The sequence below is a fragment of the Lepidochelys kempii genome, chromosome 25, assembly GCF_965140265.1.
Source record: "Lepidochelys kempii isolate rLepKem1 chromosome 25, rLepKem1.hap2, whole genome shotgun sequence".
In the NCBI taxonomy this organism is placed as follows: Eukaryota; Metazoa; Chordata; order Testudines; family Cheloniidae; genus Lepidochelys; species Lepidochelys kempii.
Genome location: NC_133280.1, coordinates 12,258,861 through 12,280,820, shown reverse-complemented (window position 1 = coordinate 12,280,820; position 21,960 = coordinate 12,258,861). Strand labels below are relative to the sequence as shown.

The 21,960-nt window shown below is 58.6% G+C and overlaps 2 protein-coding genes and 1 non-coding gene across 11 annotated transcripts in view; 1 reads left to right on the top strand and 2 right to left on the bottom strand.

Annotated features, from left to right (window-relative positions):
* Positions 1-8,619, top strand: part of ABCA7 (ATP binding cassette subfamily A member 7) — a 54,943-nt gene extending 46,324 nt beyond the window's left edge. For 5 of the 9 annotated variants that reach the window (XM_073323772.1, XM_073323771.1, XM_073323775.1 and 2 more), the window contains 9 exons: positions 707-827; positions 1,763-1,825; positions 2,196-2,302; positions 2,728-2,935; positions 3,026-3,160; positions 3,875-3,978; positions 4,505-4,597; positions 5,342-5,585; positions 6,610-8,619. In XM_073323772.1, coding sequence (XP_073179873.1) covers positions 707-827; positions 1,763-1,825; positions 2,196-2,302; positions 2,728-2,935; positions 3,026-3,160; positions 3,875-3,978; positions 4,505-4,597; positions 5,342-5,585; positions 6,610-6,753 — 1,219 coding nt within the window. In that variant the 3' untranslated portion in view covers positions 6,754-8,619. Of the gene's footprint in view, positions 1-706; positions 828-1,762; positions 1,826-2,195; positions 2,303-2,727; positions 2,936-3,025; positions 3,161-3,874; positions 3,979-4,504; positions 4,598-5,341; positions 5,586-6,609 lie in introns of those variants that run through there. The other 4 variants (XM_073323777.1, XM_073323774.1, XM_073323776.1 and 1 more) reach the window with 3 other exon arrangements.
* A 399-nt stretch (positions 8,620-9,018) lies between these two features.
* On the bottom strand, positions 9,019-14,020 carry LOC140903241 (uncharacterized). Its single transcript, XM_073324205.1, has 5 exons — positions 13,529-14,020; positions 12,373-13,055; positions 11,866-12,041; positions 10,799-10,936; positions 9,019-9,728 (listed from the first exon to the last, which is right to left on the bottom strand). The coding sequence occupies exons 1-5, from the start codon at positions 13,854-13,856 to the stop codon at positions 9,677-9,679; spliced, it is 1,377 nt and encodes a 458-aa protein (XP_073180306.1). The 5' UTR covers positions 13,857-14,020; the 3' UTR covers positions 9,019-9,676.
* Positions 14,021-21,547: 7,527 nt separating this feature from the next.
* On the bottom strand, positions 21,548-21,654 carry LOC140903430 (U6 spliceosomal RNA). Its single transcript, XR_012156247.1, has one exon. It is a non-coding gene; the product is annotated as a U6 spliceosomal RNA (small nuclear RNA).
* Between the last annotated feature and the right edge of the window lie 306 nt (positions 21,655-21,960).

The following is a 21,960-nucleotide window of genomic DNA, read 5'->3' as shown; positions in this document are numbered from 1 at the left end:
TTGGGGTCGGGGGCTGGGCTGGCAGAGTTAACATCTCAGTGACATGACCCAGGGAGGGCGGAGATGCCACCTCCACTTGCTGCATCCGTCTGTCCGTCCAGGCCTCCGAGCCAAATCTGCATGATTTTACACCCCCGCCCCCTGGCTGCTGTGTGGATGTACCCTAAGTGATTTAGAAGCCTAGGTCCCCTTGGCTCTCACCCATGTGCTCACATGGTCACTGTAATATCTGACCCTGCTCACACGGGCCTGTCTCCACAGCCGGGACCGGATTAGACCAGCAACTCTTACCATGAAGACAGGTTTCAGAGGAGCAGCCATGTTAGTCTGTATCCGCAAAAAGAACAGGAGGACTTGTGGCACCTTAGAGACTAACAAATTTATTAGAGCATAAGATTTCGTGAGCTACAGCTCACTTCATCGGATGCATAGAATGAAACACTCTGTCTCATCCTGCTGAGGTCTAGTTGGGACCCCTCCCATTTGGCAATCTGGGACCCCCGACACCTGATCACAGCCCCCAGGTCAAGGACCCCCCAGGATTCCAGCACCGTTCATGGGATCTCCAAGCTCCCTAGAGCCCGTGCTAGGTCTGAGCGTCATGGCAACCGTGCAGTCCAACGTGCCATTCTACACCGCTCGCCCTCATGGGACGTCACCCTCCGTTCGCATCCTGGTTTGAGCCATTCCCCCTCCTTCCCTTCAGGCCCTTTGCCGTTAAACTTCCCCCTCTGGGCAGGGAGGACGAGGACGTGGCCAGGGAGCGGGAGAAGATCACAAGTGGAGCACGGCAGGGAGACATCCTGGTGCTGCATGACCTGACCAAGGTGCGGAGGGGGCGGGTGGAAATGGGCAGCGATGCCACTCCTGGAGCAGCCTGTTCCTCAACTCAGGGGCGGGGGGCATCATCATCTGCCTCCCACCGTCACCCCCAGAGGAGGTCGTGGCTCTTCCTTGTGCCACTTTTTTCTGTTTTATGGAAAAATTTAATGAAAATAAACATTTTCCACAGATTTTTTTTTTTTGGCAGCTGTTCAAATATCAACAAATCTCAGTTTGGAAATGCTCCCACAGGGCCCCATTCTCTACTATGGGCCAGGCCCCCCTGATTGGACTACACCTCCCATGAGCCACCACAACCGCCTCCCCCATTGGCAAGGGCAGGCAATGCACCTAGGGAGTCCCTGGCCATGGTGCATCATGGGAGATGCAGTCCAGCTGGGGCCCCCAACCCATAGAAGAGAGCGGAGAGATGAGGCAATTGAACTACACGTCCCATGAGGCTCTGCGGCGGCAAGAGCCAAACGGGAATATTTCGGTTTCGGGGCGTTAGTTTTCTCTGACAGCCATCTGAGTTTTCCCATGAACGCAGACCCTTCCTGTGAATACGTTTGGTTGCTCACAAACCCAGTGTCCTGCCCAAAAAAAAAACAGTTTTGGTGACCAAATTTTCAATCCACCCTCGCCCGCGACCCCCCCAGCTCTCTCTGGGTCTTTCCAAGGGCGATGAACCTGTCCTGCCAGGAATTAGAACTCTTCCCCTTGCCACCAGTCCGGCGGCCCTGGAGCTAATGATTCAGAGCACCAGGAAGCGGTGGGGTCCCATGCAATGTTCACCGTGGGGTCCACACACTTGCTGCAGCAGGTGCTTGGCCTGCATTCGCGCAGGGGGGAGGGCTCCCACACAAGTCTGCGACTCCACGCTCTCCCCACGTGCTTCAGGCCTGGGATGCTGCTCTCAGGCTCTTTCCATTTCTCTCAGGTGTACCGGGCGAGGAAGAAGCCGGCTGTGGACCGCCTGTGTGTGGGAATCCCCCCGGGGGAGGTAAGGCAGCTGGTGGGCCAGGTGCAAGGCAGCTGGCTGTGGTTGGGATTAAAAGGGCAGGTAGCCCTGGTCCATGGAGCGAGAGGTTCGGAAGCAGGTCGATGTGGGGAAGCGGCTGGCTCGGGCCCATGTCACACCGGGCACAGGGGGATGGAACAGACGGCCCAGTGAGTGTGTCCTAGGGAGGAAGAGGTGACGGGGAGGCCCCCCCCAAATCCTGGCCCTGAGCCCCAGTCCAAGTGCTGTTCTCCTTGGGGCCATCGGGGAGGCCCCTCTTGGGCACTTCCATGCCTCTTGGAAGGGGGAGCCAGGCAGGGTGGGTGGCTTAGGGGACAGTTTGCCTTTAACCCTGTGTTTGGTCCCGGCGCAGTGTTTCGGTCTCCTGGGGGTGAACGGCGCTGGGAAGACGTCCACCTTCAAAATGCTGACTGGGGACACGGAGGTGACCCTAGGAGATGCCTGTCTGAAAGGGCACAGGTGAGTGGGGAGGGGCAGGCAAGGTGTGGTGCGGGGCAAGTGAGCACTGCTGGGGGGGTGAAGGCAGGGACAACAGGTAAGTGCAGACAAGATCATGGGGGGGCAGGTACAGGCCCCAGTGAATGGGATAGGTGAGTGTTACAGGGAGAAATGGGGGACGGGACAGGAGAGCGCCTGGCTGGGGGATGGGTGGGAAATGGTACAGAGGGGAGCTCTGGGGGAGCAGGATGGGGTCAGGGTTGTGCAGACGGGAGAGGGGGGTCTCTGTGTGTGGTGGAGCTACGGGGCAGGCGTGTGCCGCGCTAGGACGAGAACCGGGTCTCTCTCTCTCGCACGCACGCACGCCCCTTCCTCCTGCCCTCAGGCTGCTCTGCTGGGCTCTGGCAGCCCTGGGGACGCCCCATTCTCCCAGCCCCTCCCTGCAGATTCGTTTCCCCGGGGCCCCACTGCGGGACGCCCCCTCCAGCTGCTCGGTGTCTCCGTCCTCGCAGCGTGCTCCGCGACTTGCAGTCGGTCCATCAGAACATGGGCTACTGCCCCCAGTTCGACGCCATCAACGACCTGCTGACGGGACGGGAGCACCTGGTGTTCTACTGCCGTGTGCGAGGTGTCCCCGAGGAGGAGACGCCCAGGGTAAAAGCCCCCCCCGCCCCTTCCTGCCCCCCCCGACCCCCCCAAGGCAGGAGAGGCGCCTCCTCAGCCTCTGTGCTTCTCTCCCTGCAGGTGGCTCAGTGGGGGGTCTCCAAGCTGGGCCTGGCGCAGTACGCCGACAGACCCGCCGGGGGCTACAGCGGGGGGAACAAACGCAAGCTCTCCACGGCCATCGCCCTCCTCGGTGCCCCGCCGGTCGTCTTCCTGGTCAGTGCTGCCGGGCAGCAATGGGCGCCTGGACGTTACTCCCTCGGGTGCCCCTAGCGGGCACCCTGAGTCAGCCCCCTCCAGCCGCCGTCGGATGAGAGGGGGAAGGCAGCTAATTTGCACAAAGAAAAGGAGGACTTGTGGCACCTTAGAGACTAACCAATTTATTTGAGCATGAGCCTTCGTGAGCTACAGCTCGCTTCATCGGGAGGAGGTATTTTTTCATGCTTTGTGTGTATATAAAAAGATCTTCTACACTTTCCACAGGATGCATCCGATGAAGTGAGCTGTAGCTCACGAAAGCTCATGCTCAACTAAATTGGTTAGTCTCTAAGGTGCCACAAGTCCTCCTTTTCTTTTTGCGAATACAGACTAACACGGCTGTTACTCTGAAACCTGTAATTTGCACCGTTATCTGTATATGCTAACCCCAGCCCTGTTGATTTGCATGGTCATTTAACATGGGGACGCAGCCTTGATGTAGCTGACCTCCCCCGTCGGGCTCTGTTCCTGGGCCCAGGCTGTGACTGGAGCCATAGCTGCACCACAGCCCTTGTTTGCACCACTCTGGCCCTGGGCGCCCCGGGGATTTACACGGCCAAAAGCGGGAGGCAGGGGCCTTCGTGCCAAGCCCACTGGGCTTCCCACCCCGACACGTCCTTGGTCCAGACAGGGCCAGGGCTGACCCAAAGCTGCTTTCGGGGCTCGTTGCAGGATGAGCCGACCACAGGGATGGACCCGGGAGCCAGGCGGTTCCTGTGGAACTGTATCCTCAGCGTGATCAAAGAGGGCAGATCCGTGGTGCTCACCTCCCACAGGTAAGGGAGAGGGCTGAGCTGCTTGTGCATCCCTCCCTCCGCACGAAGCCTCAACCCTCCCCCCATCAGTAACTAGCCCATCCCGCCCCCCCCCCCAGCAGGCGAGTAGCTGTCAATCCGCCCTTTTGCAGTAATTCCCTTTGTGCCGTGCACAGGGTTGGGGGCAGGGCTGAGGCATGGGTGAGGGGCAGGGAAGCCAGCGCTGCCCCTGATCTGTGGCTGAGCCAGGGGTTTGCAACTGGGGGCGCTGCTGCTCTCCCGCTCCCTGGCAGGGGTAAACAGCCACCCGCCCCGCCAACATGAGCTAGCTGTAGCCCTCTGCAAGTCCGTGGAGCTACGACTTGCCCCAGCTGAGGGCCTGGTCCGGCACTCAGGTGGGGAGTACGTTCTCCACTAGCCCATGCTGCCCCCCCACCCCCGGGGAAGGGCCCAGTGGAAGCGAACATGGGGGGCCTGTTGGGCAGGGGAGGAGTGTGGGGTTGCCGAGTCGGGGGCGCTCACGCCATCACCTCTTCCCTCCGGGCAGCATGGAGGAGTGCGAAGCCCTGTGCACCCGCATGGCCATCATGGTGAACGGCCGGTTCCGCTGCCTGGGGAGCGTGCAGCATCTGAAGAGCAGGTAACTTGGTGGCATCCTGCCGTTGTCCAGCCCCCCCTTCGCATCCCTCCCCAGCCATGGCCTGCGAAGCCCGGCCGGTAACGAGTTGGTCTCCCTGCCCAGCCAGACATCTGCTGCGCGTAATTTCCCCAGGCTCTCCAGGAACCCCAGTGCGGTGCAAAGTGCCCGCTAGGGACTGAGCTGCACTGGGAACGTTTCAGAGACCTTGATGGGGTGGAGAGGGAATGTCCATGCCGGCGCCGCCTTGCAGCAGTGGCCAGGCTGAGGCAGGGAAGGAAGGAGCTGAACCCACCCTCTGCTCCCCCTAATGAATCCTCCTCAGGGAGCTGGCAGTCCCAGCACCTTGGGCATTGGGGGGCGGGCGGCAGTTACCACTATCTGGCAGTCCCTGAAGTGAGTCTGGGGGTCTCGGTCCAGTCCCCTAATGGTCCTGATTGCACGACATTGCTACTGGCCCCGGTGGCGTTCCGAGTGGAGTGGCCAGGGACCGAATGGGCCATGGGTCAGGGTTGAGGCACGCGTGTGGGGCGGGGAATTCCCTGCTGCTCCCGATCTCTCCTCTCCCAAAGCTCCTGCTCCCCTCCCTGGCTGGGGTAACTCCCCCAGTGGCTGGAGCTCAGAGAGCTCCCTGCCGTGTTAACCCCTGGAGCCGCTCTCTGGAGCCGTCGGTCCCCCTCGCTCTGAGCAGCGGTCAGCGTGCGCCCGGCGTGTCCGCGAACAAACCCGCCCACCTGTTTGCCGTAGGTTCGGCGACGGCTACACGATCACCCTGCGGGTGTCGGGCCCCAGGCCGGACCTGCGGCCCGTGGAGACGTTCATCCAGGACTCCTTCCCCGGCATCGTCCTCAAAGAGAGGCACCATTGCATGCTGCAGTACCAGCTACCCTCTCGGAGCTGCTCCCTGGCCAAGATCTTCAGCATCTTGTCCACTCACAGGGGCACCTACCGCATCGAGGACTATTCCGTGTCCCAAACCACGCTGGACCAGGTGAGGCCAGGGCCGGGTCTCTGCCCCTCTCCTCCAGCCTTGGGGATGGCAGCGCCGCCGTGTGGGCCAGGATCAAATAAATGGACGTTTCCCCTACTTTGAGCGTAAGGGACTGTCCTCTTAACCCTGTAGGTGCCAGCTGGCAGAGCATCCTCCCAACAGCTGGGATGATCCCCAGGGGATCTCAGCGTTGTGAGGTGCCTCACCCCCGCCTGCCCTTAGCATGAGGGGACTTGTCTGTGCCTGCCGTGGGTCAGCACCCTGAAACCACCAACCACTGGTAACACCAGCCCTGTCCCCACTGGCCTCACTACCTCTGTACGGCATAGCGATAGGCACAGCCGAGCCCTTGAAGCATTCCCTGCTGGGTCCAGCCCCTCGTCCACCGAACCCTCTGGGAATTCCCACAGCCGGCACACGCCAGCTCACTAGCTATGGCCTAGGATGCAGCTCTGCAAATGTGCCGCACGTCCATGTATTTCCAGTGGAAACCAGGCGAAGGGCATGACCAAAGAGCAGAGATTCGAGTGACAGCGGGTAAGAATATTGGAACCGAAGGGTCACATAGAACACAAAATCCTACCCCGCTTTCTAGAGCCTCCGCTTAGCTAGCTGGTTCCCTTCCCGTCTAAAGAAGTGTCTCTCACCCAAATTTCTCTCCAGCATTTTCAGGTGATCCTACTTGAGCCCCCTCTTGTCACGTAGCAAACTCACTGTGCGTTTACCTCCTCGGGGAAGGATACCAAGATGTCGTCTTCGTCCCCCAAATGCACCACAGCAAACTTTCAATGTGCACCTCCAACTAGTCCCCCCCCGGCCCCACGGGGCCTGTTGTTTCCCTTTTTCTGTAACTTTTCTCTCTCTCAATTCTCACAGTCCTTCATTAGCATGCGGTTCAGCCTGGAGAGTGGAGGTCTACGGTGAACCAGACACGACTCCATTCACGAGTCCCCAGGCTGTGACCACTAGGCCAGCCTGCCTGTCACCCCGCCTGATTCTCTTGCTTTTGTCCCTTTCCCGCCAGGTGTTTGTCCATTTCGCCAAGGACCAAAGTGAAGATGAGCCCCTGCCGGACTTGGCACCCCTGTCTAAGCCCCAGCCCCCTGACCCCTGGAAGAGGATCACCCACTTCCTGGAGGACGACAGCTACCAGGAGAGTGCAGTCTGAGACCCTCCCCCGGCCAGGAGTGTAGCCAAAATACAGAGGGGGGGCTTCCCTCGTAGCACCAGGGCTCCTCCTACTTGGAGCAGGGTGGAGGGAAAGCCCCACCTACCCCTAAAGCTGAATCAATAAAACACCCATTGCTCCTAGCGGGCAGAGGCCCCCAGCTGATGCTCCTCACCCCACATCCGTGGCTGTCCCCCCAGGGGAGTGACGCAGAGCCCCCTAAACCTGAATCAACAGTGCAGAGGGGGTAGTGCCTGACTCCACGGTGCCCTCTGGGAGCAGCTCCTGCCAAGCCCCCACCCTAGGGTGCAGGGAGCTTTCCTGGGAGTCACCCCCTCTCCCAGCGAGCAAGGGGTGGGGTGGGGTGAGCCTCCTTATGCCTTAAGTGGCAACCAGGAGGTGTGATCTGCCTCCCACACTCCCAGGGCTCCAACGCCCACCTCTGCCCTGAGTTTGAATCCCAGGCTGGGCCCGTCAGGCTCTCCTCCTCGGGCTCCTATGGCTGGCTCCTTCCAGGCACAGCTCTCGCTTGGTATTTGTACTGCGCCCTGCCCCGGTTCTGGGTGGGCCGGGGGCGTGGATGTCACCCCTTGCCCTGCCCAGCTCCATGCACTTCCTGCCCACAGTAGGACCCAGGGGCCTTTCTCAGAGACTTACCCGCATTAAACCCAGCCGCTTGGGCGCCCAAGGGGGAGGCTCGGCTGGACCCTGCAGGGTCCTTGGTCCCCTTCACTGCATTCTGCTGTGAGCTGCTGTTTGAACAGGCTGCAGGGCTGCCCCCCACCCCCCAGTGACTGCAAGGCCCTTGCCAGCCGTGTGATGTCAGGGATCCCCTCTCTTCCTGGGGAGGGCACTCCATTTCCCCTCCATTCCCCATGCTGCAGCCACCAAGGGGCTTGGCTGGGAGCCTGTCAGTAACACTCCTTCAGCTGCTGGGGCCGTGAGCCCCTCCTTTCCGCCCTGCCCCAGGGCTTAGCGTGCTGCGTCCACTGGTGGCCTCCCGTGGGAACATCCCTTTGCGTTAATCCTTCCTCAGACCAAGTCGCTCTCCCAGCACGAGGCCCCGAGCTGCTATGCCCCTGCCTGGAGCCTGAGCTGTCCCTAGGCGGGGAGGTCTGTGAACCCCAAGGCTCCCCAGCTACCTCCCCTCCTGGCTGTTCATGGGCCATATCTTGGCTACTGGTGGGAACGGTGGTGAAGGTCTCACTGAGCGGGAGTTCGTCCCTGATCCCTGGCACCTTCCCTGGCAAGGCAGGGGCAGTGGCCCTCACTCTGCCAGTCCTCCTTTGGAGGAGAGAACAGCTGATGCCCGCCTCCTCTCCGAGGCGGCCTGCTTTTCTGTCCGTCCGCCCCGTCACTAACAATGCAGTGACCTCCTGTCCCCAAAGACGATGTAGCATTCTCCCCGGGCGCTGTCCTAGCACAGACTCCGCCCACTCTCACCACCAGCCCCGCCCACCATCTAAGTATTGTATTATCCCCTTTTAAAATGGCCCATGTTGCCATGGCCATGGCCGGCCTCTTCTCCCAATGGTCCGAGAAGCAGGCAGTGGCCGCTGACAACCTACTGTGGCGTTTATGCCCTGGACGTTAGGCCGGGCTAGGGCATCGCCGCGCCCCAGCCGACTGTTACAAACACCTGAGCCGATGCCCCTCCACGCAACGCTGGCCCCAGGCCCCAAAGAGGCGTGACCCTGCCCCCATGCCCCATCCGCTCTGCCCTGAGGGCACTGGGGCTGGGCTCTCTCATGTAGCTGGTCTGTTCTCTGGTATTTATAGAGCAGAGTCCGTGGAGATTTGCGTGAAATACTAAGCGAATTAAATATACGCACACAATAACCCCCAGGCTGGGGTGGAATGATTCTATCTGGGTGTCGGGGTTTGTTCTCCAGCTCGTCCTTCGTTTCTCTCTTTCCTCCCCTGTTCTGTGGGTCTAGGGCACTTAGCCAGCCCCATTTCCACAGTCTCTGAGCAGCTGACAATCTTGAGTATATTTATCCTCACTACCCACCTTGCGAGGGAGGGCAGGGCTTTAAACCCCATAGCACAGCTGGGAACTGAGGGCCAGGGTTACAAATCGGGCCCTCAGCCACTTGTCCAAGGTCACAGGGAGAGCTGGGACTTGCAGCCAAGTCTCCCGGGTGCTAGCCGCCCACTAAGTGTTCCTAACTCACCTGTTGCCCTAGTACATAGGGGCCTAATGTAAGTTAGCATCTTCTAGCTGCAGGTTTTCAGTACTTGGAGAATAATTAACCCCTCAGGCCCTGTGTTTAATACCCTTTATTGTGCACAAGGGCAAATTGTGGCACAAGAAGAAGCGATTTGCCTATGGTCACTGGGACAGAACCGAGGAGTCCTGACTGTTCCCTCACCTCTAACCATTGGATTCTCTTCTCTATACCTGCAGTGAGTTCCACAGGTTAATTCACCCTATGGAACCAAGTGACTTCTTTTCCTCTGGTTCAGAGAGGTGGCCTTTGCATTTCGGTCCCCGTCACGCACACATCCTGCTTTGTCCTCACTGGGGGATGGGGGCACACAGAAGTGGACCACCAGCTACAGATCCCTGACAAGCAGGGCGTTAACTCCTGGCTGAGCTATCCCACAGGTGGCCAGGGTGGAGTAAGAAGGCCAGGACCAATCAGGCAGAGTTAGAAATCCAGCTGTCAGGCCTGGCAGCAGAGTGGGGGAAGGTCAGTTCTTGGTGTAGAGCTGGGGTCTTCCTGGCCACGTGGGTCCAGGAGCCTCTGGCTCTTTCACCCTGGCCAGAGGCTCAGGAGCTGGGCCGGAGGGGCCTGTGCCCCCCCCGGATCTTCTCTGGCTCTGCTGCTGGCTGTACTGGGCTCTCCTCCAGCAGGGCGGTGCTGCTTTGACATGGGACGGAGCAGGTTTGCATGACCCAGCTGCTCTCGTCCTGGGGCTGTCAGCGGTGGGTTTTGGGGCAGGCTGCCTCCCTGGTGTTGCCGGCAATGGGGCTGGAAGAGAACAGGAGGGGTGAAAGGGAGGAGATGCCAGGAACGAGGAAACAGGGAGCTGGAGGCCTTAGTCCAGGTCCTGGTGAGCAAGTGTCCCTGGCACAAAACGCCTCCAGCCCCTGTGGCAGTCTGGGCCATGGGATGGCGCCCCACTCCTAAGCCCCGGGGGAGATGCCTTCATGGCAGCACAGACGCAGGGGATAGTGTGTGCTGATGGGGCTAGAGGTGTTTTTGGGCCCCAGGGGTTTCACCAGCACTCGATTCCCAACTGGATCCGATCCTTAAGAAAAGGGCCGAAGGGCCGGGGTGTCTGCATGGTACAGACGGCGGCGTGCAAGCACCAGGGAACTGCTCCCCTGGCTCGGGGAATGTGATCTGTCTTGTTTTGGCCCTATCCTCTGGCTGGACTGGGCTCGGTGGGGGGCAGATCCCCCGAGGGCAGGAATGTCCTGTGGTGGCTGGCTCTGCCCCATCTCATTCTCTTGCAGGGGCCTTTTGCCAAACCCCACCGCCCCCTCCCTGTCTCGCCTGCGCTGCGAAAGCCCGAGGCGGGATTGTCCGGTTCCTAGGACACGGTTACGTGGGCTTGAAAAGGACAATGATCTCACTGCCACGGTGGCAGAACAGCTCTGCCCTAGGCTGGCATGTCAGAGGCCTGGGTTCATTGTGCTCTGGATGCATCGTGCCCTTGTGGTATTTGGGAAAGCTGAAGTGTGTTGGGACCTGCTGGCACGCACCTGCCCTGCCAGCCAGGGTGAGATCCCTCTGCCTCGCCTTACTCTGGGACCTGCAGAAGGCAGGTTCCCTCCCCTCATGTTCCTTCTCCAGCTCCCAGCTCCCTGGCCCGGTTAAGGGATTCAGAATCTCAGGCTGCCGTGGTCTGCAGGGGTAGGAGGAGGGGTACACGGAGGTGGGGAGCTCTTGTGGATCCCTGCAGAGCTGAGGGAAGCAGAACATCTCCTCCCTCCCTCCCCCCCCCCTCCCGCTGGAAGGAGGGTGGCTTGGAGGACCCGCGTGAGCCAGCATGGCCAAGAAGCAAGACACCCCCCGAGGTTCTCCCCATGGCTCACCTGCCTGTCCTCCAGGTGAGCTTCACCAGTCTCCTCTCTGCAGCTGCAGGATGCAGCCCCACGGCCTTCCTGTTCCTCCTCCTGGCATCATCCCTCCTGTTCAGCGCAGGCTCCCGGAGCAAACGCCACCTCTCCCCTCTGCAAGGAGACAGCTAGCTGGGCTCTGCCCCTTGGTGCTGGGATGGGAGCCTGGTCCTCGCCTCGCCCCCCACCCCCCAGCTGTGTATTATCTCCTCACGGGAGCACTCTGGTGCTCAGGGTAAGGGAGACTGGGAGCCCCTCTCCCCGTGCCCATGCAGGAGACCCCACTTAGGGCTTGCATGCAGTTCTCTGGGCAATCACAATTTGGGGACTTGTGAGTAGCACGGGGGCAAGGAGCCAGGACTCCTGGGTTCTATTCCTGGTCTAGACTTGCTGAGTGAGCTCAGGCAAGTCCCGTCCCCCCCAGTAAACTGGGTCTGGCGATAGCTACTCTCAGGGGGGTGAGGCTTAGCTGAGTGTCTGCAAAGCCCTCTGTGATCCCTGGATGGAAGGAAGGGCAGAGGGTTACTGGCACTGGCTGCTTGAAGTCTTCCCTGAGCCCCAGCCCTGTGTTCTCAGTTTCTCGTCCCCCTTCTGTTCCGCCTCCCCTAGCAAGGGCTCCTGGCCCGAGCCGAGATGCAAGATCTGGGGCGCTGAGCATGGCAAGCGGCAGGGGGCTGGCTGAGGGTAGGCAGCGCGGGGTGTGACATCTCCAGGATCCCTGAGGTGTCCGGTTCAAAGCCAGCAGGGGCAGCTCGGCCTGAGCTCCGTGCAGTCTGCGGGGGTTCGGCTGAGGCCTCACAACGCAAGACGGTCGCCCCTGCACGTCACCAAAGTCCCCCCGGCACGTCTAGCTGTGTCCCACCACCCCCAAAGGCCTCGACTGACACGTCCCCAAGCGCCCTGCTGCAGGTGCAGGGCGAGTCCAGGAAGGTGCCCCGGGGGGGTGGGGAGGGACCTAGCTTGTCGGCGCGAAAGCTCTTTCGGGGGCGAAGCTGCAACCGGGTCTCCAAGCAGCCTGGGCGCGCTCTGTGGGGTTCACTTACTCGTGGGGCGAGGCAGACACTTCCCCCGGCAGCTCCTTGCGCAGAGACTGCAGAGCCTGAGCGATCAGCTGGTGGCTCTTGCTGGTCGTGGTCTCCCGGAGTCGCTGCAGGAGCAGGCGTGTGGGGAGCTGGATGTCTGGGGAGCGCTCTGGCCTCAGGAGGCTGCCCGCTCCAGCCTGGGTGAGAAAGAGAGAGGGAGGAGTGAGGCCGCCCCGTGCCTGTAAGACGTGCACCCCCACTCCGCCCCTGCGTGGACTCACTGCAGTCTCAGGCCCCATGGTGGCCACCTTCCAACGCCCCTAAGCAGACGGATCCCGTGAGCAGGGGGGCACACTGGCGTGAGGGGGCGGCGAGGTCGTGGGAGCCGCCCACTGCTCCTGCCAATGCCCCTTCGTTCATCCCTCGTGGGAAATCCCATTGCCTGGGCTTGGTGCAAATCGCTGCAGGGCTTCGCTTGGCGGGGCCTGGGGACGGGGAGCGCAGGAGCGAGCAGACGCTGGTACTCACCATCTCCGCCGAGCTGCTGCACTCGGGGGGCAGCCGCTGCTCCGCCGGCTCTGGCTGGAGGCTTGTCTTCGGGAAGCCCGCTGGAGACGTGGGCTCCCGCCTCGGAGCAGCCCGGCGGGCGAGCGCGCCGTCCCTCGGAGCCGGCGCCTGGCCAAGGGGCGGCTCATGCGCCGCGGCAGCCTGGCCGCTGTCTCCGGGCTGGGCCGCTGGAGGGGGCAGAGCGGTGACCCGCTGAGTCTGATCTTCTACGGGGCTGGCTCCACCGCCGCCGGTGCGGCCTCCCCTGCTGGGCTGTCCACGCTCCCGGGGAGAGCACCCAGCACGACGGGCGCTCCTCGTCTCTGAACGCCCCTCCCAAGAGTCCCAGGGCTCCGTAACGGCCTCCAGCACGGGGCGAAGGTCGACCAAGATCTTCCTGAGCTTGGGCTTCTCCCTGTTGGCTGCATCTCTGGGCACCTGGGGCGCGGACAGGGCCTCTGCCGGGGTCTTTGAAGTGCTGCGGCTGGTTGGAGAAGACCCTGTTCCTCCTCGCCCGTGTTCAGGGATGGGGGCCGTGGCCCGAGGAGCCAGCTTCTTTCTCTCCTTCCACCTGCCTGTTCTGTGCCCCCTACCCGAGGGGTCTGCCGCCTGCCCCGGGGGCCCAGCCGCCCTCCAGGCCTCTCTTGCCTTCACCAGTGGGCGGTCTGGAACGAAAGAGGAACGCTGAGCGTTGCCCATCTCTGCCCAGGCTCTCGGCCAGGCCTGCTGCCGGCTCCCCCCAAAGGAAGCAATTTGGGTGGATTATTTTTAGATCCCTCCTCTCAGAAGTGCAAGTGCCAGGGCCCAGGGAAGGCGCTGCCTGCTCCCTGTTAATCTCAGCTGTGCCCATGCCCCGACATCACACCCAGATGGGAGCAGAGCCTGGCTTCAGCTGGCACCTCCAGCAGCTGCCTAGCCCCCCACCCCCCCACCACGCCTTGAGGTGGATGGAATGCTCTTCTTCGCTTCCCTGTGCTATGCCATAGCTGTGCAGCTGTTAAACAGCTACAGTGTCCCCCCCCAGAGGAGGCTGCATTTCAGACTCTACACACTCTCTCTCTCTCTCTCTCTCTTTACCTGTAAGGTCCTTTGGAATCATTCAGGCTTGCCGGGGATGGGGGATATACCTGAGCCGTACCTTCCAGCTGCAGCTGGCATGGGGCGGGGTGGAACACCAAGTCCGTCCACATGATGGATGGTAACTTCTGCTGAGCTCTTGCCCTCTTCTGGTGGCCCAAGGCCATTTGTAGTGTGGCTTCGTTCTCCTGCCCCGGAGGAAGGCAGGACTTACTTTGGCAGGGGTGGATCTCACGGGGGGCGGTTGGTGGTACTGCTGGAAGGGAAACTAAAACAGAGAGGTAAGGTACAGGGGGAAGGAGATTAGGCCAAAGGAGGGAAGATGAAGAGAGCTGGAGGAGGAGGACGAGGCAGGCAGCACATGGAGGCAGGTCGGAGGTTCCCAGCATGGGCCATAACCTGGTACCTCTCCTCTGGGCAGATCCATGCACCTGCCCCCCCCTTCCCCGGAATCGGTCCACGTCCTGGTTTGCCCGTGGCTCTGTCACCCCTGAACGTCCTGCCCCAGCTGCTGGGTGCCAGCCATCGTTCCTGCCCAGCCTGCCCCCTGCTCTGTGCCGACTGGGAGAGTAACCAAGCAAGGAACAGAGCCCGAGGACCCAGCCAGCTCATCCACCAAAGAGCCAGCTTCACACCCAGTCCTGGCCCAACCTGCCTGCTGCTGGGGGTGGGGCAGGGCCCAGCCGGGCACCTCTTAAGGTGGAATTGCTCACATGGGCCAGTGCCAAGGGTTTTACTAGAATGACTCATTCACGCGGCTTCTCCTTCGGGCTCCCTGCTCTCATTCCCCTGCATTGTAACCCCCTCCCAAAACACCCTGCACTCTACTGGGCACCCCGTGCGCTGTGTGCCCTTTCCCGGATTGCCACCTGGGCTGCCCCTGGTGCCCATTCTCTTAGCCCACCCAATCACCCTGCACAGCGAGTGCCAACTTTTCCAGTGATGCGCTAAGGATTACTATTCGCTGGTGTTTTTCAGCAATAGCACTTAGTGCTTTACAAAGGAGGTCAGTCACGTTAGCCCCATTTTACAGATGAGGAAACTGAGGCACCAAGCGGGGGCTGTGACTTACCAGAGGCAGAACTTTGGGAGACTCAAGAATAGAACCCAAGCCTCCCAACCCAGTGCTTTAAACACTAGATCACGCTGCCTCTCACTTAGGACAGCTTCCATCCCTTTCCCCATGACCCCAAACCTCCCACTCCCTAGCCCTTATTCCGCTATTGATGCCCTCTTACTCTCCCTCACCTGCAGCACCCCCCGAGTAGCTGCCTCATACTGGTATTTATTAGTATTAGATTCACAGGAGTTTCTAGAGGCCAGGGCCCCATTGTGCTCGGCTCTGGATGTTTGTCTAGCAGAGAGCCATTCCCCTCCCTGGAGAGCTTGCAGTCTGTGTGTGAGCCTATGGCCAGCAGGTGGGTAACACAGATGGGGGGAACCGCTGGACACCAGGAGATGCCACTCGCTGGGCTCAGCACTGGCTGCCGCAAACCAGCTGCCACAGCCATGGCAAGGATATCGGTTTTGCACAGGTCAAGGAGGTATTTGCTTTGACCAGGGGCCCAGAACAGCCAATAGGCTTCTGAGCCTCTGGACAATATAATACTTAGAGGACTTTGGTGTCCTGGAGCAGGCAGGCCGATGCTGGTCTGTATTGGCGACAGACAGGGGCAGGGTCTCAATGCCTCCTCTGAAAGGTTGGCCGTAGACTTCGTGGCTGCAGCCAGTTTCTCTCTTGCCAGGTGGGGCACGTTCCCACACGGCCGATGGGCTTGCGTGCAGAGGGGCTCTTTGGGGCAGGGCGTGAGGGGTCCGGGGACGCCCAATCTGGCTTTTGTGGGGGGAGCTGGAGCGGTGTCATAGAATCATAGAATCATAGAATATCAGGGTTGGAAGGGACCTCAGGAGGTCATCTAGTCCCACCCCCTGCTCAAAGCAGGACCAATCCCCAATTAAATCATCCCAGCCAGGGCTTTGTCAAGCCTGACCTTAAAAACTTCTATGGAAGGAGATTCCACCACCTCCCTAGGTAACGCATTCCAGTGTTTCACCACCCTCCTAGTGAAAAAGTTTTTCCTAATATCCAACCTAAACCTCCCCCACTGCAACTTGAGACCATTACTCCTTGTCCTGTCCTCTTCTACCACTGAGAATAGTCTAGAATCATCCTCTGGAACCCCCTTTCAGGTAGTTGAAAGCAGCTATCAAATCCCCCCTCATTCTTCTCTTCTGCAGACTAAACAATCCCAGCTCCCTCAGCCTCTCCTCATAAGTCATGTGTTCCAGACCCCTAATCCTTTTTGTTGCCCTTCGCTGGACTCTCTCCAATTTATCCACATCCTTCTTGTAGTGTGGGGCCCAAAACTGGACACAGTACTCCAGATGAGGCCTCACCAATGTCGAATAGAGGGGAACGATCACGTCCCTCGATCTGCTCGCTCTGCCCCTACTTGTACATCCCAAAATGCCATTGGCCTTCTTGGCAACAAGGGCACACTGCTGACTCATATCCAGCTTCTCGTCCACTGTCACCCCTAGGTCCACTGTCCACTGTCCACATGCATCGGCTAATGATCGAGGCTTGGTGCAGCGTGTGATGGTGCAGCCGTCAGGCACGGCCCCTTTGAGGCCTCCCGCACTGCTTTGGGGGGCGGGCCCCCCATGTCTGCGGGCACCCGGATGAACAGACGATCCCCGGGGCTTTCTTCCTGCCCTCCATGGGCTGCTCTGCCCGCCCTCCTGCTGAACACCCGCAGGCTTGGCTGGAGCTCCAAGGCCACGGCACCAGTAGCAACACAAACAGCCTGGATCAACACAACACAGCTTCGTACCACGCCCCAGGGCAGGGCATGTTCAGCCACACACCTTGGCTTCAGCCTGTCCTTGCTTTCAATATGGCAGCCCGTTTCTGCAGTCAGGCCACAGGACTGTCGCTCCTGGAAGGCCCCGGGAGGTTGTCCTCAGCGCGGGCTAACAGGGAGTCGCCGGCAGGGACGTCTGTCCTCGTACAGACCTTGTGTTGTCGTAGTAAAATTTTATGTTTGACTTGTGTACCATTTAAAATAAAAAATAAAAAAAAAGAAGAATGTAGCATGTATTAAATGTCTTGGTGTCTGATTTAATTATATTCTGCCAGCCACCCTCTTTAAATAGCAAAAAGGAACGGCCTAACGGGCCATTTAGTAAAGACACAGCAGCCGGAATCGGTGTCTGGGTTGATTTCAAGGCAGCTACAGAGGTTTTACGGCCACTGCTTTGTTGTAGGTTTAGCATTTTAAAATAAGTAAAAGAATGCTGTGATGGTTTTCTTGTGCATCGCAGCTTGATGTTCCGGTTTAAAATGTTCTGTGTAAATTAATTCTGTTTTGTGTGTAAATAAGGAAGGTATGTGTAAAAAAAGAAGTGTGAAGGCCATCGCTAAGCCAGATGTACAAGAGAAAAACCAGAAACAGACGCCAGGCTCCAGGAGGCTGCAACACACCCCTATTAAAATGTCAGAAAAGGACAAATTGACAACTCTAAAAAATAAACAGGCACCTAACAATAGGAACAATATAGCTGTCATAAAAAATAAAAACAATTTAAAAAAACAAGCACTCGTCAAACAACAATTAATCACAGCACAATGGTGCAAAACTCATTGGTCCCAATTAAAAAAAAAAAGATCACTATATAAACAGGGCGCCTTGCCATGACACTTTGGATTCATCCTGCCACGATTTCCCAAGAGCATCGTGTTGCGACTGAAGGACCCTGGCGCCTCCCTACCCATGATCCACCTAGCTGGCCACTAGATTGATCCGGACTCTAGACTGGTAACTATCACGTCGACTGGCGGGATTTTGTGTGTGTGTGTGTGATTGAATGCATATGTTAATTGTTGTATCTTCAGTAAACGCAGCGTATTGCCTTTTCCCCTGAAAAAAAATCCCGAGTGCTTCTTATACGCATAACAGTGTCATGGAGTCATTCCGCCCGCTCAGCCAGGGGGCCCGGGTTTGAATACAGTCGCGAGTCAGCACTTAGGCACAGGTACGACCGGAGGAATTCTGGGCTCGTGTATGTCTCCAGGCGCCTCTGCTGGGCAAGGTAACCTCACCCATGGGCGCCCCTTCTCTAGTAAGTAGTGCGTCCCAGCACAGGAGCAATAGACGGGCAGCTGCACAGGCTGGATACTGACACTGCAGGGACCAGGGCTACTGCTCCTGAAGCCACTTTTACTGGAGCCCCCGCACTGAAATTAGTCAGGTGGCTGCAGCTCTGCCCCCTTGCTCCGGACAACATCAGGTGAGAGCGGGACCACGCTGTGGCCAAAGATTAAAGCTGAAGGGGCTAGGTGGCGTTACTGCACAAGAGGTGTGGGGGGCTGCTGCGGGCCAACGGTGCTTTCTGACAGATGTTTCGGCTTGTAAGCCCAGCCAGCCAGCCTCCGCCTTGAGCCCTCGTGCCACGGGTTAGCAGTGGGTGGGCATGGGAGCATGTCAAAACTGCTGTTCCAGTCCTGCCCTGGCCCCTGAGCTAACCTGAAGGTGCATGGTGGCTATTCCTGCTCCAGCTCAGTCCCATGCAGACCGGTGCTGCTGCGGGTCAGCGGAGAGCCTGGCATTCTTCTCACCTGGGAGAAGGGGGCGTCTTCTGAAGAGTGAACTCATCGAAAAGAACCCGGCTAGCTACTGGCAGGAGTTGGCTTATCGCTGATAAGTCACCAGCCGTCCCTTATTGCTCTACAGCTGCCTCCTTCTGCGGTCCAGTCGTCCCATCCGAGCTCTCTGGACCTGGAGTTCTCAACCTTTGTCTTACTGAGCCCCCCCGCAACATGCTATAAAAACTCCACGGCCCCCCTGTGCCACAACAACTGGTTTCTGCAGACAAAAGCCAGGGCCGGCATTAGGGGGCAGCAAGCAGGGCCATTGCCCCGGCGCCCCGCGCCACAGGGGGCCCTACGAAGCTAAGTTGCTCAGGCTTCAGCCCCGGGTGGCAGGACTTGGCCCCCCGGGCTTCCACCCAGGTGGTGGGGGGCTTCAGCTTTCTGCCCTGGGGCCCAGCAGGTCTAATGCCAGCCCTGCTTGGCGGCCTCCCTGAAACCTGCTCGCAGCTTCGAAGTGGGTGTCGGACCCCTGGTTGAGAACCACTGCTCAGTGGCCTCACCCCAACAGCCGTGTGAACAGTAACACAGTTACCCACGGCTCCAGCCCCATGTCCCCCATAGTTCCGCTGTCACTGATGGCATTGACAGAATGAGAATCCTTAGCGCATACTCTGGTATAAGAAACAGGGGACTAACACACAGGCAGTCCTGCTTTTTTCCCTTCCTTCTGGCCACTGAAGAGGGCAAAAGGGGTTCTAGGCAATGCCATCTGGGCTCCTGCTTCAATTCAATGGCTAGATTTTGCTTTGAAGGAATGAGGCCTGGAAGAGCGCCCTGTGGGGTGAACCCATCAAGCCAAATCGCACAAATTGCTTCAAAAGCATGTCGTGGTTATTTATGAAAGGTCTAAAACAAGTTACAATTATTTTGCTGAAGGGTTTGAAAGTTATTCTCAAGTCACCGCAGTTGGTTCTTCCTGGGCTTGGGACTGAAGGGAGCAGCAAGGCTGGACGCCTTGCAGACAGCATCTTGGGCCCAGCTCTCCATCAGGACCAGGTGGGATGTTGAGTTGCCACAGAGAAACCAGTTGGCCCGCACTGGAGCTCAGAAGGGCTCTGTAGTTGCAAGGTGCCTTTCCACAGTTGCCAATGCCGAGCCAAGAGAGCTGCTGATTTCTTTGTCACTTATATCAAAGGACCTGAAAGAGGGCTTGAGAACCACTGTCTAGTGCACCTAGGTGGGATGAGGACACTGTGAGAATCAGTGGTGAAGCAGAGAGAGCCACCTGGCCAGGCATGGGAAGGGCCCACATGTCAATGACTTATTTGCAAGCAGAGTCTAATTAAGGGGAGCAAGATTTTTGAGGTGTCAACAGAGGTGGTTTTTCCTGCTGCCCCACCCCCCTCGGCAGGGCAGCTCCTGTTTCACTGCTGGGTGGGGGTATTGGCCCCTGTCCAGCTTCCCTTTCCCTGGCCACTCAGACAGCTGGAGCGAATCATCCCACAGACCACACCCAGCCCAAGCAGCTGCAGACTAGTGGCTGATTTAGGGATGGGGCGGCCTCCCTGGGACCCTCAAGTGTAATCAGGTGGTTAATGCATAGCACCTGCTGCCATATTTAGCTCCTGAAAGGGGTCAGCCTGCCTCTGGGGTATCCTTGGCTGTAACCTGGTGCTTTGTGATTTGCATCTAGCCAGAGCACTGAAGACAGCTGTGATCCCAGATAAATCTCCCAGGATCAGGGAGTTTAACCAGACATGGGGGACAGTAGTTTGATCAGACATAGGTCCGGGGGGAAGTTAAACAGATGTGGATTCTGGAAGAGGGAGTTCGCCAGACGCGGAGGGGGGAAGCGGTGCTGGGTTTTTTAAATGCCTTTGGGGCCACAAGGGATGGGATGATCGTGGCAGGGACCCATCTCACTGGGGAGATTGTGATGTTCATCCATTGCTGTGTGTGGTGTGCTGGGGGTCCTGGGAAGCCTGTTTTAACAAGGGGCCAGAAGCAGTAGCTAGCCAGCCTGAGTGATTTTTAATGTGTGGGCCCTGGATGGGTTCCAAAAGATGAATGAAAAAAATACAGGCATTGCTGGGACTTAAAGTGATAACGCTGCCAGACACCAACAACCATAGCTAAAGGGCAGCTCGGAGCTGGCGTGTTGCCCGGTGGGCGTCTCTGCTCCTTGCCGGCTGCTGCTCAGCTCGGGGTAGAACATTGCTTCCTCCCCGGGAGCCTGTTTTCATACAACAGCAGATCCTGCACCGCTGCCTGTGGGCGCAGGGCTCTTCCAGTGTGTTTACCAACAGTGCCACGTTTTCCGTGTTGGGTCTAGGGCCACGGTGCTGTGCTGCTGGGGGGCACGTGGCCCAAGCACCAGCCGTTTTAGACCAGGGGCAGGCAACCTATGGCCTGCGAGCTGATTGTCAGGGGCACTCACACTGCCTGGGTCCTGGCCAGTGGCCCGGCGGGCTCTGCATTTTAATTTAATTTTCAGTGAAGCTTCTTAAACATTTTAAAGATCTTATTTTCTTTGCATACAACAATAGTTTAGTTACATATTATAGACTTATAGAAAGAGACTGTCTAAAAAAACGTTAAAATTTATCACTGGCACGCGAAACCTTAGCTTAGAGTGAATCAATGAAGACGCGACACCCCACTTCTGAAAGGTTGCCGACCCGTTTTAGCCACTGGGACAGCTGAGCGTACGAGCAGGCAGTAAATATGCTGGCAGCTGCCAGCGTCTTGGCTAAATGTGGGCTTCCTGCCGCTGCAGCTGAGCCAGCGGGAGCAGCCACTGGGGAAGGTGTTTGGTAACATTCCCTAGCATCGGTAAGGCCAGCTGTGAGCATGGCGTGCCCATTCTGTTTGCCAAGCCAACACCTTGTTCTAGTTCAATCCATGCGCCTCCTGCAAGGCCCATAAGAACAAAACGCACAGGCAACCTGTGGAACTCATTGCCAGGGGATTTTGTGAAGGCCCAAAGTAGAACTGGGTTCACAAAAGAATCAGATGTGTTCCTGGGGGCTAGGTCCAGCAATAGCTGTTAGCCAGGATGGTCAGGGACACAACCCATGCGCCGGGTGTCCCTAAACCGCTGACTGTCAGAAGCTGGGACTGGATGGCGTGGAATGGCTCACTTGATAATTGCCCTGTTCGGCTCATTTCCCTCTGCAAGCATCTGGCGCTGACCTCCCAGAGCCGGGATATTGGGCTAGACGGCCCATTGGTCCGCCCCACTGTGGCCTTGTCATGGTGCGGTGGCTGGGCAGGACCTTTGGACCGCGCCCACGGTGCGACTTTCCCCCCTGCAGCCCCTTGTGCTCCGCGCTGAGCTTAGGATGGTAAAAGGTTCCCCGAGGGCGGCTGCCACTGCGCCCACTGCAGGCTTCTGTGGCCACAGGGCGTGGCTGTGGATTCAGTGGTGGGTCTCTGCCATGAGGGGGGGGAGTCACCCCTACCTGGCTCGAGCCCAGCCAGGCGTTCACCAAAAATATGGAACGCTTCACGAATTTGCGTGTCATCCTTGCGCAGGGGCCATGCTAATCTTCTCTGTATCGTTCCAATTTTAGTATATGTGCTGCCGAAGCGAGCACAAATTTGAACCCGACCACGTTCCTATTTAAACCTCTGGAAATACTCTTATTTACAAGTTAGGGTGAACAATATTTTTGGTACAGAGGGACGCGTTAATAATTAGAGAAGGCAACAACCGGGGTCTGACAGGTTGGGCGGCGCTTTTGTATGCTCATTCTCTGAATACCTTTACATTTTTGTACCAGTCCCGTTTCGCGGTGCACGACGGGAAGCAGAGCGGCTTATTTGAATACACAAATAAGGCCGGAAAGGCCCGGCCTCTCTCGCCCGCCACTGTCCCAGCGTTCCCTGTTAAGCCGCCTCTC